The sequence below is a fragment of the Heterodontus francisci genome, chromosome 26 (assembly GCF_036365525.1).
Source record: "Heterodontus francisci isolate sHetFra1 chromosome 26, sHetFra1.hap1, whole genome shotgun sequence".
In the NCBI taxonomy this organism is placed as follows: Eukaryota; Metazoa; Chordata; class Chondrichthyes; order Heterodontiformes; family Heterodontidae; genus Heterodontus; species Heterodontus francisci.
In genome coordinates, this window is record NC_090396.1 from 59,417,235 (window position 1) to 59,435,833 (window position 18,599).

At 41.1% G+C, this 18,599-nt stretch overlaps 1 protein-coding gene across 1 annotated transcript in view; it reads left to right on the forward strand.

Moving 5' to 3' along the window:
• The first annotated feature begins 8,710 nt into the window (after window positions 1-8,710).
• timp2a (TIMP metallopeptidase inhibitor 2a) overlaps window positions 8,711-18,599 on the forward strand; it is a 67,070-nt gene continuing 57,181 nt past the window's right edge. The window contains exon 1 of the mRNA XM_068058346.1: window positions 8,711-9,065. Within this exon, the coding sequence (XP_067914447.1) occupies window positions 8,936-9,065 (130 nt within the window). The 5' untranslated portion in view covers window positions 8,711-8,935. The remainder of the gene's footprint in view (window positions 9,066-18,599) is intronic.

The window sequence follows — 18,599 nt, forward strand, 5'->3', positions numbered from 1 at the left end:
AGAATTGTTATGTACATACTTCAGGTCTCTCTGTTCCTGCACTCTGTATAAAATTGTACCATTTAGTTTATGATGTCTGTCCTCAATACATCAGTTGTCTCTCAGCGTACTCGCCTGCCCATGTTCATCTCATCTTGAGGATGTGGGAACTCCCAACCTAAGAGTTCCAGCTGCTGAACACAGTCTTTCCACTGTTCTTATATAAAAGCAAAATACTACAGATGCTGGAAATCTGAAATAAAAACAAGAAATGCTGGAAATACTCAGCAGGTCTGGCAGCATCTGTGGAGCGAGAAACAGCGTTAATGTTTCAGGTCAGTGATCCTTCATCAGATCCTCTGCTCTTGTTTGGGTTGGTTGAATGTTTTGCCTAATAAGGCTCCACAGAAACTGCCAAAGAAAGGTGGAACCAGGCATATCTGTGCACTGAGTTTACAAGCTTAAGGATGTGGCCCAAAACTGGAGCGTTGTGACGGGGGATCCAGGGGTTTCTACAGAAGGCTGAGCTTGATGGGTCAAATGGTCTACATTAGCCGTACTTAATTTTGTCATCTTCATAAAATTCTAGCAATGCGTTAATTGTGAGTGCAGTTTATCTTTTGACCGGCAAAGACGGATTCAGCATCAAAAACATTAGGAGAATATTTCCTCTGGTTGTCATGTGTTAATGAGATTTCTAAACACAGTGGGAAGATTTCTAATCTCTGTATCTAGAAACATCATGTAAGCTTTAGAAAAGAAAGGGTTGATGATTTTTATAGAAATAACAATTGGAGGAAATCTTTTTTGCTATGATTACAATGTTGCTAACATATCATTGGCGAGAATAGTTACAATGTGAGCATACAAACAATGAGGGACAAGTAAAGACCCCCTAGTCCATCCAGCCCGTCACGCAAAATGTTAATACTTTGTGTATCACAATGTATACACTCTCCACTCCACCCAAAATCATGTAATCTCCTGGAAGAGGGGAAAAAAGACAAAAATACAAGTCAATTTTGGAAAAGAAATCCTGGGAAATTCCTCTCCAACCCATCTAGGTAATTGAGACTAGTCCAGGAGGTCACTCTGGCCCTGAATTCCCTGAAGTACCTACCTTTGTATGAGGTGATGCCCACCCCAACCAGAAACAGCTCCAGCTGTCGCTTGAAGGAAGTTAGCGAGTCAGCATCCACCACACGAGATGATAGCCTGTTCCACATGTCCACTATTCTCTGGGAAAAGAACCACATCCTGACATCGAACCTAGGTCTGGCCTTATACAACATAAAATTGTAACCCCTGGTTCTCCCGAACTTTTGTAATTGGAACTTCTGTCACCTGGAATGCAATCTATTCCCTTTATCATCTTATAAACATCAATCAGATCACCCCTAAATCTGTGCTCTCTAAAGTGTATTGTCCCAACTCTTTTAGCCTATTGTGATAACTAAGATGCTTTAAATTTGCAATTAATCTTGTGGCCCTCCTCTGCACCCTCAATACCTCAATAAACCACATATTGTCGAATGGGGTCTTGTTCCATTAGCAGTTAGTCCTAAATTTTACCTGTATAGCAAAAATAAAGAAATGTATTTATTTTTTATTTATTTATTTTATTTAGAGATACAGCACTGAAACAGGCCATTCGGCCCACCAAGTCTGTGCCGACCAACAACCACCCATTTATACTAATCCTATATTAATCCCATATTCCCTACCACATCCCCACCATTCTCCTACCACCTACCTACACTAGGGGCAATTTACAATGGCCAATTTACCGATCAACCTGCAAGTCTTTGGCTGTGGGAGGAAACCGGAGCACCTGGCGAAAACCCACACGGTCACAGGGAGAATGTGCAAACTCCGCACAGGCAGTACCCAGAACTGACCCGGGTCGCTTTTTCTTGTGGGGAGAACATAAAGTAGTGATCCTTAGTAATTCTGTTAGTATTTTCTTTTTACTTCTTATGCGTCTTCCTTAAAATATTTAAAAAATGAAAACTATTTTCTATCCTTACATCTTGTTGGCAAAGTGCTTGATCTAAAAGTGCTTGGGCTTGCCCAAAAGAAAAATGGTATATCGTTTATTGTGAACCACAGACACTTGTGAAAATCAATGAATATTATTAAAAAGGGTATTGATTTTCTAGAACTCACTTAATTTTTCACATCAAACTTAACAAAATCTCTTTTTGTTGTTCAGACCTTAGGCATCGCTTGTCAATTATAGTTTATTCCTTTTCCCAGCATGAGCCAGGAAAGTGAGACTCTCTCAAGGATCAGCTGCAGACATGTTGGCTTCATAAACCACATTCTTATAACAATGTGTGTGCAATTTGGCGCCCGTCTCCACGAGTCAGGAGTTGCTATTGCTTGCCTGGTGATGTTGATGATGGTATTAACAGCTGTAGCTTAATTTTCTCTGGTCCTCTTAACGTTTTGCTTTATCATAAATTCTAACGTGCAATTTTGATCTCAGGACCTGGAGTTTGCCTTTTATGTTCAGGTGCAGGTTTTCTTGGGTTGGACAGCAGACAACTCCACCCCCAGCAGGTTTTCTCAAGTACTGACACTAATTACAATATTTAGCATTTAAATGTAAGCCCAGTTGAACTTTGTCATTATGCCAGCCATTTTTTCCACGTGCACATCAGGAGAGAAGAGAAAGAATCGTCCTTTGCACTATAATTGGGGCCGGCTTTTAAGTTTAAAAATATCTTTCAAATGACTCACTAATTGGTACCAGAGTGAATGACTGGAGGCCACCCTCAATGAAAACAAGACAATGGCAAATGTCTAATGGAAGAGTTACTGAGTGGAAATATATATGACGGAGATAAGATCATTTTTTGTTGGATAAATTTCGTCAGATAAAAGAGTTATTGTTCAGTAAATGCCAACAACCCTCCCTTGACTACTCAATCAAACTCAATTATCTATGTTTTTAACAATACTGCAGTTCCATATCATTCCATCAGTACCTTGCTCTACGGCAGCGAGGCCTGGACAACGTATGCCAGCCAAGAGCGACGTCTCAATTCATTCCATCTTCGCTGCCTTCGGAGAATACTTGGCATCAGGTGGCAGGACTATATCGCCAACACAGAAGTCCTTGAAGCGGCCAACACCCCCAGCTTATACACACTACTGAGTCAGCGGCGCTTGAGATGGCTTGGCCATGTGAGCCGCATGGAAGATGGCAAGATCCCCAAAGACACATTGTACAGCGAGCTCGCCACTGGTATCAGACCCACCGGCCGTCCATGTCTCCGCTATAAAGACGTCTGCAAACGCGACATGAAATCGTGTGACATTGATCACAAGTCGTGGGAGTCAGTTGCCAGCATTCGCCAGAGCTGGCGGGCAGCCATCAAGACAGGGCTAAATTGTGGCGAATCGAAGAGACTTAGTAGTTGGCAGGAAAAAAGACAGAGGCACAAGGGGAGAGCCAACTGTGCAACAGCCCCAACAAACAAATTTCTCTGCAGCACCTGTGAAAGAGCCTGTCACTCCAGAATTGGCCTTTATAGCCACTCCAGGTGCTGCTTCACAAACCACTGACCACCTCCAGGCGCGTATCCATTGTCTCTCGAGATAAGGAGGCCCAAAGATGAGATATCATTCCATCCAGAGGGATCATTAAAATCAGTTTTGGCCATTTTTCACTGATAGACTGCCAGATTCTTTTGGGGTATAAAGTGGTCAAAACCAATTTCTTCCTGAATTTCATGAAACAAAATCTCTCACTGTTTTCTTACCATGAATCAGGACCACAGATGTCTATGCCACATGACCATAGAGTCAACATGCACGTTGTGATGTGTGCACTCTGGCCCTAACTTTTGGCAAGAAAAGAAACAATGGGCTGGATTTTAAAGCCCATCCACTGTTGGGAATGTTGGCAATGAAGATTGGTGCGGTGGAGGCCCGCCACTGGCCCTGACGGCGGCAGACCTATGCCGACTTCGACAGCAACGGCAAGGCCTCGTGGCAGCCACCCCGCCACTCGGCAACAGGACCCCCATTTCAATATGTAAATTAATTTACATACCTGATTTAATGAGGGTCCCATCGCCTCCTTAATCGCCGCACCGTTCTTCAATTGGGCGACCACCAATGCCATGCCTACAAATCCCCATTCAGGGAAACATGGCACAACATCTGTGGGGCGGGGGGAGGAGGACTTTTCCTCTGTATGGGAGGGGGGGAGCGGGGTAACAACAATGCGGATTGGTTGGGGGCAGTGATGGGAAGAGATAAATGGCAAAGTTGCCGAACTTTGGAGGGGGGGAATGTCAAATTGTCAATATTCAAATTCCAGGGAGTAAAAGGGCACGAATGTCTGGAAATGCCATTGGGGTGGGGTGGGGGGTGGGGGGGGGGGGGGGTGGAGGGGGATTAATTTAAAGGTCATTGAAATCTGTTTTGTGGAAATTCTGCTTACCTGTCCCTTTAATGTTTAAATGTCTGTTAAGGGCTGTAAGCCTTTTAAAAACGGCGCCAGTGCCTGCGTAAAGGCACCGGAGGCCGTTGCCTGCAGTGGCTCGCCCGCCCCTTTCATGTCATCGCAGGCGGCAGGCACTGCTGCCATGCTAATGAGCTGCCGCGTTTGAAATCGAGGCATCTCCATGACGCAGTGCTTGTGCAGGCAGGCCAAATCTTCTTACCTCCGCCGCCTACTTTGGCGCGGACTCTTAAAATGCAGTCCATTGAAATCATCGATTGTCTCTGCTTCCACCACCCTTGGGAGCAGCAAGTTCCAGGTCATTACCACTCGCTGCGTAAAAAACTTCTTCCTCACATTCCTCTTGCACCTCTTCTCCAAAACCTTCAATCTGGGTACCCTGGTCCTTGTACCATCAGTTAATGGGAACAGTTTTTCCTTGTCTAACTTATCTAAGCCTGTCATAATTTCGTACACCTCTATAAAATCTCTCCTCAATCTCCTTTGCTCCAGGGAGATCAACCCCAACTTTTCCAACCTAACCTCGCAACTAAAATCCTCCATCCCTGGAACCATTCCGGTAAATCGCTCTGCGCCCTCTCAAGGACCCTCACATCCTTCCTAAAGTGTGGTGACCAGAGCTGGATGCAATACTCTAGCTGTGGCCTAACCAGAGCTTTATAAAGATTCAGCATAACTTCCCTGCTTTTGTGCTCAATGCCGTTATTTATGAAGCCCAAGATCCTGTATGCTTTGCTAACCACTCTCTCAATATGTCTGCCACCTTCATAGATCGATGCACATGCACCCCCAAGTCTCCCTGGTCCCGCACACTCTTTAGAACTGTGCCATTAAGTCAGTATTGCCTCTCCCTATTCCTTCTGCCAAAATGCATCACCTCACACTTGTTTATATTAAATTCCATCTGCCACTTTCTGCTCATTCTACTAGCCTATAGTAGATAAGCAGATAGTATCATCCTCACTGTTTGCCATGACTCCAAGTATTGAAAGTCTACTCTTTATTCCAAGATCCAAATCATTTATATATAGCAAAAAAAGCTGTGGTCCTAGCACTGACCCTTGAGAACACCACTGTCTACCAACCTCCAGTCTGAAAAACAACCATTTACCACAACTCAAATAAAAGCAAAATACTGTAGGTGCTGGAAATCTGAAATGAAAATGGAAAGTACTGGAAATACACAGCAGGTCAGGCAGCATCCGTGGAGAGAGAAGTAGAGTTAACATTTCAGGTCTGTGACCTTTCATCAGAACTGCACCATTCTTCAAGCCACACATTGATCCTCCCTATCTTCCTATTTCTACTCTTGCTAGCACTTGGCATTGCCAGTGATCCAGCGATTACTACCTTTGAGGTCCCGCTCTTTCACTTGCTTCCTAACTCCCGAAAATCTGACCTCATTACCTGCCCTCTCTATGTCATTGGTACCAATGTGTGCCACAGGTTCTGGCTCACTCCCTTCCCCCTGCAGAATATCCTGCACCCTCTCCATGATGTCCTTTACTCTGGCACCAGGGAGGCAAAACACTGTGCTCTTCTTTGAAATAGTACCGTGGGACCTTTTACGCACATCTGAGAGAGCAGACAGGGCCTCCGTTTAATGTCTCATCTGACTGCAGTAGCCTTAAATGCTGTGATCTCTGCTCCTAATCCTGTTGAAGTACCCAGGGTCAGGGCAGGATCTCCTCATTTCCATGTCTTCATCAGGGCTCCGTAGCAGGACATGTGCTTGTTCAAAACTGCACTGCAGCAACTCACCAAGGCTCCTTCGACAGCACCTTCCAAACCCTGACCTCTACCACCTAGAAGGACAAGGGCAGCAGATGCATGGGAACACCACCACCTGTAAGTTTCCCTTCAAGCCAAACACCAGCCTGACTTGGGACTATATTGCTGTTCCTTCACTGTTGCCGGGTCAAAATCCTGAAACTCCCTTCCTAACAGCACTGTTGGTGTACCTACAGCACAATAGTGCAGGCTCCCCAGCTAATTGGGTTCTTTATAGGAGGAATTGCTAAAATATTTCTTGACAGAATTTCTGGGGTCTTCCGGGCCATGACACTGGGTGGGCCACACTTGCAACCCCTACAGCAACCTGTACGCGGGCACCTCTCAATATCAGTCAGCAGATTGGAGGCATTTAACAAGTGAATTCCAATGTAGGAAAGCCCTCCCCCAGCACCACCTCCTCCAATGCCATCCCAAAATCTCAAAGGAAGGCCATCTTAGTTCATCCATCCAGCGAGAACACAACTCCCAAACCAGATCGTAGCATCCAATTGTTTTCTGAAGGATTCCCTTTTTTGTCTTTATTCTTTCCGGAGTTCCTAATACTGTCTAAAGTGATCTCTTACTAGATTGAACTTGTGTTCCCTAGCTCTACTACTGCAGTTTAAATAAAGCAATATTCCAGGTTAATGTTCTTTATACCCCTAGCAAGCTTGTATACTTCTAGAAGACGGTATCTCAACTGCCTCCTTTCTAGGCCAAAAAGCCCAAGTTTCTCCAGTCTTTGCTCAAAGATCAGACCTGAGACTTGGTATCAGCCTTGTGGTTTTTCTATGTCCTGTCTCTCTTATTTCTTGATGACCAGAACTGGTTACAGCATTGAAGGTGCAGTCTGATGAAAGCACTGTATGTTTGATTATTACTTCATGTTTGGGGAGAACAGAATTTCTGCCCATCCCAGGCTCCACTGGGAATTTTCAATGCCTCCTCTTTTGGTTGGAGACTGTTTCTGGACCCATTCAAATTTCTGTCCCCACCAGGCTTTTGACACCCAATTTATGCCCTGAGAGTATTTTCAGGCCAAGGTTCTTACCTTGGGATTAAGTGAGATGCCCTATAAAAGTGGTTTCCGTCAAATGTGTAAATAATTGCAGGCTGTCAGTTATATTGCTTACACCTTTTTTAAGTCCCTTGCTTGCTCTTTTGTGTTTTGACTGATTTTCTTCAAATTTACCTCTTTTTGGGGGTCCAATTTTCCACGGAGTTTTCTCCCTTTTATGTTTAAATGAAAAGATTTCAAGTTGGCAAAAACTGACCTTAAGTGTGCTTGTTTATCCAGCACCCTTACAGGTCTGAGTGGTATCTCCCTTTTACTATACCCAGCTCGCTTCATCGAGTCTAAGTATCCTCATTACACTATCTGGCTTCCTTCCAACTTCCTCAAAGATAGCTCCCTGTAAAATCTTCAAGCTACCTTCCCCTTGAGGTTCACTGCCTTTCATCTGCATTAGAGAGAAAGGTAAAAACATGAAACTGGCTGCCAGTGGGCAAATGGTGAACACCCATCGGGTAGGAATCTCACTCGGGGCTGTCGCCAAAAGAATATTCTAGATTCTGATTTGTTCAGGATTATTTATTTTAAGCACTTTTGGCACAGGCAGCTTTATGCCATGAACGTCAACCTCATTCCAATGGTTTATGTGTGTTAGCTCAGGGAGTTTAATCTTGCCAAAGTGTCCGTATGATTTGTAAATAAACATTAATTTTTCCCCGTTTTATTCAAAAGAGAAAGCAATGAATTTGATCTGAGTGTTGGTTTTACACTAGGATAGTCCTCGACATCTCCATAGTCAGTCAACTTGTCTCCTGGGAACAACATCACATGGTGCTTTTTAATCAACTAAGCACTCGAACTGAGGCACTGCACTGCACACAGACCGTGAAATCATTAATGTATTTGCCAGGACAGTTCAGTTTTGTGAGGGCGGAGGGTTTTGTTTGTATATTTTTGCATGTGCAAAGGATTTGATTCCTAAACTATTTATATTCCCATTTACAGTAATCTTTGTAGAACAAGTGTAAAATAATCTAGATGCAAAATTGGAAACATTTTAATTTTAAAAAAGTGTTTCACAGACACCAAAGTGGCTAAATCAAGTTCGTAAAAAGAAGCTTCTAGAATCTATTATTAACAGGATTCCATTCAGCTGAAATGTGTGTATGATTAATAACAGTTTAATCTGAGGACTGGCGGTGTCTGTTAGAAAATCAGGTTAGATCTCTGCATTTTCCTGATGTTATTACCAGTTCATGAAATACTTTTTTTTTAATGAACTGAGCCACAACAGTGCACTCCAGAGAGGTTTGAGGCTCATTAAACAGAAAAATGTGTGGAATTGCCCAAGCAATGAAAAAAACAACAGGCGTCTTTGATACTGGGCCATCCACACAGGCTCTGACTGTGACTGGCTCGTTGACTGGGAGAGGCGGGGATAGCAGAAAACGGTCCAGCCATTAAATGGGGCTCAGCTCAGAGAGGGCAGAGCAAAACACACCCGGGAGAGGCAGCAGAGGGTTAGACACGGCACCAACTAGATGTCATTTTGTGAATTTCTTTCCCTGTTCCGTGATCATACACAACTAAACTTGCCGTGTGTTTGCCCGAGTCAGTACAAGCGCTTGTAGACGTTCACGGCGATCCTTGCTGGAAGAGCTTTCTTTTAAATATATATACATTGTGTGAGATTTAAGATGAGTGCTACAGTCAGCAGTTTGGTGGCAACACTGTTTCTGCTTCTGGCTTTGAGGGTGGAACAGATTGCCGAGGCGTGTAGCTGTGCCCCGATCCATCCGCAGCAAGCTTTCTGTAATGCAGATGTAGGTAAGTAAAGGCACTTATACCCTCAACAGTGTTCCAAGGCAATTTAACGCGAGAGTATTGGAAACACTATATTATGATCATTGCCCATAAAATATTGCCTAAAGTGAATGTAATCAAAGTCGGAAAGGAAAGTTTAAGGTGCAGTATCGCCAAAAACAGCCTCTCCTGTCATGCTACAAATTCGGACTCATCTGAGTGCTGACCTCTCCAGATGTTTTAGGATTTTTTTTTAAGCAGCGGTGAACACTGCCTTTTAATTTTAATCTTATTTTTAAGACTGATAGAAAAGCTTACTTGAAAAATGGCTTTAACCTTTATGGTGCTTGTCTATTGTACTGTTGACCAGCCAGTCTGAACTTCTAGCTTCCAAAAAAAGCATGAGTTATGTGTTTTCAGCCCAGTTGCATTGTTTATCGGGCAGTGTTTTTTTTAATGACTGGTAATTCTTGACTCAGTGATAGTTACAGGATTAAGTATTGTATCACATTAGAAACATGTCGTGACCAGAGCTTCGTATGTTTGGATCATATTTACTGTCTACATCTATATTTGGCAATAATTAAGCTATTTTCTTGATTTAGGAATCCTATTTCCCAAAGGTACTACAAATATTTTTAAACTAACGCATTACCAAATGATTATACACACAGACTGCTTGAACTGTTGATCAGAATGACCGAGTTTATACTTCAGATCATAGATAGATAAACCGCATCCCAGCAAGAATTTCTTAAATTCGACATCTTTTTTTGCTGATATATAGGCTGGACTGTAAAAAGCAGCATTGGTGATATCTAAAAATTTATTCACAGCGATTAATCCTGTAATGTTTCTTCAGGGTGTCTGTAACATGAAGGTTGTAAATTATACTGATGTTTGCAAATGAGGATGAGGATATTTGGCATATATTCTCGGGGGCCTAATGTTTCTGAATTAGTTTAACTCGGACTGTCCAATTTAGTTTCCTTGCCTGAATTAATAGGTTTCCATGTCAACTGGTCATTATTATGTATCTATGTGATATATATCTACTCTTAATACATGTGCCTGTTCTTGCTCTCAGCTTATAACGTGATGTGAAGTACATATGAACACAGTAATTGGGGCACAATGTTGTTGAACTAATTGAATGCTTATTTTACATATTTTACATGTGTGCCTGAAAGCTGTTTGTGAAAGATTCAAACTCAATGGTGTAGTACAAGCAAACTACAGCATATAGATAAACTATGAAAAATTACAGTACTCAACACATTTGTTTTTTTACCTATTCTATTAAAATTTAAAGCTAGAGTGCATTTCCCTTTTGTGAATATACCCTAAATGTGTATTATATTTGTTATTCGTAATTGGAACTGAAAAATTATATATTAAAAATCTTTCTCCTTTTGGTTCAGTAAGAGACATGTGTGCCTAGGGAAGAGAAACACTGGGAGTGGAAGGCTCAGTCTGGCAAGTGGCCATTATACCATGAACAGTGGGACTGTACAGTTTTTCATATTGTACTGTGTACTCTTGAGTTTTCAGACTTTTCTGTATGTTTGGGGAGGGGGGTGGGGAATAGCACCTTGTAAATATTGATACATTGTCGGGACCCTGTGTCCTACCCACTGAAAGACAGTATCAACTGCCTAATGGAAAATTACTATCATTACAGGAAATGTTTGTTGTTAATATGCAACAACAAAAGTACTGTGCTAGTAAATCAGCAAGAACAGCAATCTGATAACAGACAGGAAAAATCCTTGAGGACTCGCTAGGGTCTGGCACTCAAATGTGTTATTTTTCTCTCCTACATGTCTGGTTCTTCCCGGAACATGCATTATCCCAGAGCCAAGCATGTGGGCAGAAAAGCTGCCCCAAACCTCTGTCAATGCTGTGATTCTTTTTGATCACTACAGGGTTCACAGCAGCAGCCGTGGGTGACTTGCTGACTTTTTTTTTCCATCTCTCCCCATGGAAAATCACCTGGCCTTCATTCCATGCCTTCACCTGATAGAGTATACAAGGTTAGAAACATTGTATGGAAATTGCAAATGCATCACTGTGGTGCTCCAGTGGAAGCTTTCCTATAGCAGTTTTGATTACCACAAATCTGTGTCAAGAGTTTTAATACATCAGCAGCTCATTAACTGAGCAACACTGATAAAAATGGGGTGGCTGGGGGGTACAGCAACTTCAATGTCAGCTACAGAGAATTCAGTCTCAGCACCATAAGCTTTTGATGAAATGTGCAGTCAGTTTCGGATCCAGATGACGACCAGAAGCTGAGCCTGTACTTCATCAAACGATTACAATCTAAAGCTTGTTTCCTGTAGCTGAACTGGAATCAGTGGTTTAAAACAGATCATTAAGAGATTCAGTCAAGAGTACAGACCAAGTTAAAGTGCTTTATGACTGGAGGCAGCAGTTTCTATGGATGTGTTGGATGCTTTTCATTGCTGCTTGTGCATTACATAGTGAAAAATCAGCCTCCAGATTTCCTCCATAAATGGACAGTAATTTCATAAGAGGACTGTTATTTTATTTTGGTTTATATTGTAGTAAGTGGATTGGGAGTACTGGAAGGTTTCAGCAGTGAAGTGTTATGAGTTTCACTGTATAACTAAATAGCTCCCAAATGTTAGATTGTTCTTGATTTTAATTAGTGTTTGTATGGGCATTACTATAATGAGCATGTCTGATTATAAGCAACGTTTCCTTCCTGAACTATTGCACATGGCTGAATCTACAATATCTTTAAAGTAATCAGTACTCAGCCTTTCCCCAAGATCTAGATTTACAGAGGTGAATATTCAAGAACAATTTGAAATTATCATCTATTTTATACATTTACCATCAGCCCAAGCAGTAGTCTCTGTGTGTGCTCAGGGCGTTTTATATATAACTTTCTAAAAACAGACTCGCAAAATAGCTTTTCAAAGTGACCAACATGCAATAATGACAACCAGCCCAAAAAGGAACAGCACTAAAATATATATTTTTTAAATTGCAGACTTCCAGTTGAATGGCAAACAATAAAATCTTTCTTTGTCTCTCTCACTAGACACACTCAAGTCAATAAATATTAAGCAAACTATCATAAAGCTTATGCGGAGCAAAATAATACAAAAACACACTGATCCCTTCAAGAGTTTACTGATGGGGATAGACGTAAGAACCAACATCCTGTTTATCTGAGTGAAAAGCTGGTTAGAGGTGGTTTAAGGAAATTACATGACGTTTGTTTAACATATGAGCAGAGTAGTCCTATATGTTTATTTTTGCGGTGAACTATGCAATCGAGATTTTATATATAACTTTTTGCAAGTCGGCACAATGTCTGCCATATAATAACTGCAAATGGCACTTTGTCAGATAATAATTTAAAATCCTTTATGCAAGTAATTATATCAATTGATTTTTCATCATTTTTTCCCAGAAAGAAAAACTGATTCTGATGTACTGACAACACAGAATATCAGGACTGGCAATAAGAGGTTAATAGGAACTGTAATCAAATTATATTAATATTTATAAACTTGGGATAAATATCACAAAACGGGCAATAAAGCTGAAAAACCAGAGCATATGGTTGTACTCTCCGAGGCTGTAATTAGACAATTCTTTCCTAGTGTATACTATGTGCTGAGCTCCAAAGAGAAAAGTTAAAACATTGGTTTCATAATCTCACAAGTAAACATTGGTGGTCATGCTAGACAGTGAGCATTGAAGAGCAGATTTACACACAGGCTAATATGTGCATCATTTTAATACTTTTTATCTAGGGGTACCAGTTGTGAGGACAGTATTAAATCCTAGCTGTCTCTCATTTTAATTGCAGTTTCAAATTCTTTATTTTTTTATTTCCTTTATGTAATTGTTTGTGGAAGACATTGAACCTTTGTTGAAGGCAAGAGATACCTCTGTTTTGGAATGGAGCTGGCTACCTTTTCCATCCTGTGCCATATATGGAATGGCTTAGATGATTCTTCTCAAGTCACTTTAACTTCAGCTCAGAACATCAATGTGATGTTCTATTTGCTACATCCTCCAGCATTGCGGCCTTTTGACGTACAGACCATTTTGATTCCAATTATGGGCAGCTTTCTGTTTTTGAGCACATCCTCACCCCTGACAGGGATAAAACTGCTCTAATTAGTCTTAGCTATAATTAATCCAGGTCCACAAGGCAGAATTGGAATATTCTAACCCATTGTGGCTGCTCAGTGCCTCCATCTAGGACTCTTAACAATGAGAACCTGCATTCCATCTGCTGTTGCAGTATTTGTACAAAAGGTGAAGATGAATTACATGTCTGCCCCATCAAAATGATACCTATTCTAAATATTTTCATTGGTTACCATGTCACCAACTATGTTCACAGATTTCATTTAGTTTGGCTATGTTTTTAGTTGATTTGATAAATGGATATGTGCCAGTTGTGTAATTCTTTTTGGTAACTAGCTATAGATAAAATCATTTAATAAAATTAATGAATTAAAAGGAAAATTGCACATGACAGGTTACAAAACTATCGATGCCAGGAGCCAGCAAATCACAAATAGAGTGGCAGAGCAGAGAGGTACACCAATCCAAAGGAGTTTTTGCAGGCATCCTGATCTCTCATTAACTGCTGAAAAGGCATTTAGGAGATGAAATTCTGCTCGTGTGCACCGACAGTGCAGATGTGCCCCAGGGGGTTGGGGGTGGTGGTGATGGGTGTTGCAGAAAACCAAAATCTTTAGCCTTCCACTTCTTCTGCACTGGTTTTGTGCTAGTTTGAGTTTTCTGATGTGGCTACACTGGAGACACAAAGCTTGTGCTACTCTATAGTTCCAGCCTCATAAATATGTTAATTTGGGGCATGTTGGAGACACATCCTTGCTGTCAGGATATGTCTTTTCCTTTGTGCGTCCCTCTGATTTGGGTCATTCCCAGCTGTTGAATCTCAGTCCATGTTAGCATTTAGAGCATTTTTCTTTGGGTAACCATTCTCTTTCAAATTTTCAGAAAAGATCTTCTGGTATAGTCTGAGTGGGATGATGTTACTCTGTGCTCCAGTGTCAAGCTTCAGCTGCAGAGTTGTTGGCTTACCTCTCACCTTCTTCTCTGTATGGTTGTGTAAATTTATTTTCTCTGGGACTTTCGCATCCAGACATTTCATGTAGGTCTAGATGTTAAGGCGCCCCTGGCTAGGGAGTCTAAAACCAGGGGGGACACAGTCTCACAAGAAGGGGCAGGCCATTTAGGACTGAGATGAGGAGGAATTGCTTCACTGAGGGTGGTGAATCTTTGGAATTCTCTGCCCTAGAGGGCTGTGGAGGCTCAGTCATTGAGTATATTCAAGACTGAGATCGATAGATTTCTATATATTAAAAACCTCAAAGGAAACGGGGATAGTGCAGGAAAATGGTGTTAGAAGATCAGCCGTGATCTCATTGAATGGTGGAGCTGGCTTGAAGGGTTGAATGGCCTACTCCGGCTCCTATTTCTTATGATCTTCTTATGTAAGGCATCAGAGAGGGTGCAGAAAAGATTTACAAGAATGATTCCAGGGATGAAGAACTTGGTTATGTGCTTAGGTTGGAGAAGCTGGGCCTGTTCTCCTTGGAGAAGAGAAGATTAAGAGAGGATTTAATAGAGGTGTTCATAATCATAACGGGGCCTGGACAGAGTAGATAAGGAGAAACTGTTCCCATTTGCCAAAGGATCCGGAACCAGAGGGCACGATTTAAAGTGATTGGTAAAAGAACCAGAGGTGACATGAGGAAAAACATTTTTATGCAGTGAGTGGTTAGGATCTGGAATGCACTGTCTGAGAGTGTGGTGCAGGCAGATTCAATCAAGGCATTCAAAAGAGAAGTGGACAAATATCTGAAGAGAAAAATATTTCAGGGCTATGGGGAAAAGGTTGGGGAGCGGAACTAAGTGAGTTGCTCTTGTGGACAGCTGGCACAGACACAACATGCCACATGACCTCCTTCTGTGCTGTAACCATTCTATGATTCTATAGTTCCTGTGTCTATTGCATCCTCAAACTCCCTGGTATGGATGTTTTGGTTTCTTTTAATTCTCATGTGCCTTCCTGCACATCTTTTCCCAGTGATTTGACTTTCCACATGTTCTGCAGTTTGATCTGTATGTGGGACATTTATTTCTGTCTGAACTCATGTAGTCGTCCACATCTCTTGCACATCTTTCCCTCTCTCTGTATATTCCTTTGTTGCTGTTTCACTGCATCAACCCTGTTTCCTTTCCCTTGACTTCACTGAAGGTAATCATCATCTTCATCTGTCTACTCGTGGCTTCATGTGATCTGGCAATGTCTACAGCCTGTGATATTGTAAGCTTGTCCCTTCCAATTAGAGCTTTTTATACCTCAGGGTGTGCAGAGCCCGAAATGAGCTGATCCACCAGGCTTTCACATGTCCTTGAATTTACACTTGCTGGCTACATTTCTCAATCTCATTAAGAAGCTGTCAATAGGCTCACCTGGTTCCTGTCTCAGGCTCTGAAATTCATAACAGTGGATCTGATGGTTTGACTGAAGATGTCTGCTGAATTTCTCAAAAATCTTCTACAGGTTTTGTCTGGGTTGTCCTTCAGCATTTCCTAGCTATAGAAAAGATCTAATCCTTACTCTCCTGTTCCCGAAAGGATGTAGCTGACCATTTTCTCTTCACTAGTGCCTTTCAGAAAACGACTGAATGTCAATTTGCACTTTTGCTTAAACTTTTTGAATGCCTTCATGATGTCATCGGCCTTCCAATTCATCATGGGCTGGATCTGTGCGATCATTTCTGCGGCGGCGGCCATCTCACTTTTCTTTTGCGCAATTTAGAGTGTTTCTTTTTCTGGCTCCAATGTGGGTTGTTTTTCACAGCCAAATTCAGCATTTACATCACTCATTGGGTTTGAATTTTACTCTCAAAACATCTTGCTGCCACCATATTATGTCTTGTGGTTCCCAGAGGTTGTTAAATAATCACACTTTAGACACAGATACTGGAGCTTGCATCATATTTTTTCACATCTCTCCATCTGAGGTGGAATGCTATAATGTGTGTTTGTTACACAGATTGTAGTGCAGTAGTGAGTGATGTGGCATTCTAAAGATTTATTTATTATTTATTTATTTACTTGGAGATACAGCTCTGAAACAGGCCCTTCGGCCCACCGAGTCTGTGCCGACCATCAACCACCCATTTATACTAATCCTACATTAACCCCATATTCCCTACCACATCCCCACCATTCTCCTATCACCGACCAACACTAGGGGCAATTTACAATGGCCAATTTATCTATCAACCTGCAAGTCTTTGGCAGTGATATCAGCTTGAACAATATAGTTCCTAAATCATTTTGGTTAATATAACTATATAACAGCCTCATTGTCAGAAGGCCAGAGCCTTCTTTTCAAGTTGGTGTCCATCAAACGTAAATGGGGGGATATTATCAAGTTGATACTTGAGCATTAAACTTTTGTGTTTGGTCAGCTATTCTAGAAACCGCCTGATCCTCATTGAAATGAAAATGGGGGGGGTTTCTGTAATGGCCAATCCACAATGTTAGCTTTACACCCAATTCAACAAGTTGAAAATAAATTCCATGGTTGAGAAATATTCAGACTGACTTTTTGCTGAGATTCAAACTCATTTCTTTTTCCTCATGGTTTCTTGGCATTGCAACGTTGCTCATTTCTTTGGATTGGAAAGTTATTTGTTCCTTCCCATTTCATTTCAGCTTTACTGCCAGAGCCCACTAAAGCATTTAGTTAAGAAGCTGTCTTCCCAGCCCCTGGGCATTAGCCCTCTCCTGCTTCATCTCAGCACAAAGCTGAACAGATTTTCAAACTTTGATTCCAACAGGAAGTATAGGTGCTGATTTACTTGATTCCGCTCCCACCCTGGAAATTCTAGACAATGTGATCCCAAGTATATGATGCAAATCCTGCCAGGAATACACAGGCTGCATTTAAAGGAGACAGCAGAAGACCTGAGTAAGTTTTTTTTTCTGAGTGCCAGCAGCACAGTCTGCTCAGGAAAATATGCTAATGGCACCAGTGCACCTATAATGATATTCCTGCCCCCAACAGAACGAATGACCTGCTGCTGACTTATAGGATGCCTCATTTATCTAAATTGTTCATGAGCCTCAAAACTGCAATGAAATGAAGATTATTTTGTTATTACAGTGTTCTCTATAAATAAGGCATCATTTAAGAGAACCGTTAAGATTAGTTATTGCAGAATAACTAATTAATTTCATTGAATCATCAGTGATGATGCAACCTACCACCTGAATAAAATATTACATTTGGCTGCCATATATTTGATCCAAATTTTCACACTTTGCGCGATTTTGAAGCTCTTAACATCCATGGATAAAGAACAAAGAACTGTAGAATAATTGCATATAAAATCTGGGTATGTCCAGAATTACCTGGTAGCATCATCTATTGCTTCAGGAATGGATCAGACTATTGTTACTTGGTTTGGGCATTTGAATTTCTGTCTTCTACAGCACATTTGATGCTGTGTTATTCAGAGATTACCAAAATGTGCCCATGTTAAGATTAGATAACAAATCATATATTAATAAGGTAAAAAATTGAAGTTAGTCAACCTTAGCAGTTCTACTATATTGGTTATGTAATAACAGTGTTTTCAACTAATAGCATTTCATTAGCAGCTGATTGGCGATGTGAATGGATAGCGTTGTCTCTTACTGTCTTGTCACAAGAACTATCATCATGAGGTGCCCTATTTGACAATTTATCACTTAAAGAATTTCTAAATGTTGCAAACTCAATTGAGCAGGATGATGCTAGACTGCAATTTCAGACCCTCCAAGGATAAATTATTTTTATAAGTTCAAGTAGCTTCTAAGTAGAGGTGACATAAGATGCACATGTTCCCCATCCATACCCACCATTATTGTTTCAGTCACAAAAATTAATTTATGCTGCTATATCTGCAGGTCATGAAATAAAAGCCAATCTTAACAAAATGCCCTTTGAGTAAAGGACAATAATGTGTCTTTGGCACCGTGTTGTTTGTACCCAATTTCAGAAATGTAAAACCAAAGATGTGATATTATGAAATGCCAGCAGCATAAAGCTAAGCATCAAAAATGTCATACTGGACCATTGTGATATGTGTTGCATCTGTTATGTCTGTTGTACTATCATTTCTGCTTAATAGCCTTGGGGAGAAATCCAGTGTAAATAAACTTTTAGAGTTAGCTGAATCATCCTTTTCCAAAATAAAACAAGGAGTATCTCTATGCACATTTTGGAACCAGTATTTTGTTTAAGTGTTATAAGAGATACAATAGCCAACTGTGATAGAACAGTACCTTTTCATCTGTAATCTCATCGCGAGTGTATCAGAGTAGGACCAGTGTAGATTCATTGGCAGGTGGACTTAAATTTATTTTAGTACAGTATTAATTTATCATCTTGCCCAGACAGGCCACTAAGGTAAACATGAGAAATGGTGTGAAGAAATGTTCGGAATAGTCAGGGTTGAGAATTACTGATAGGGAAAT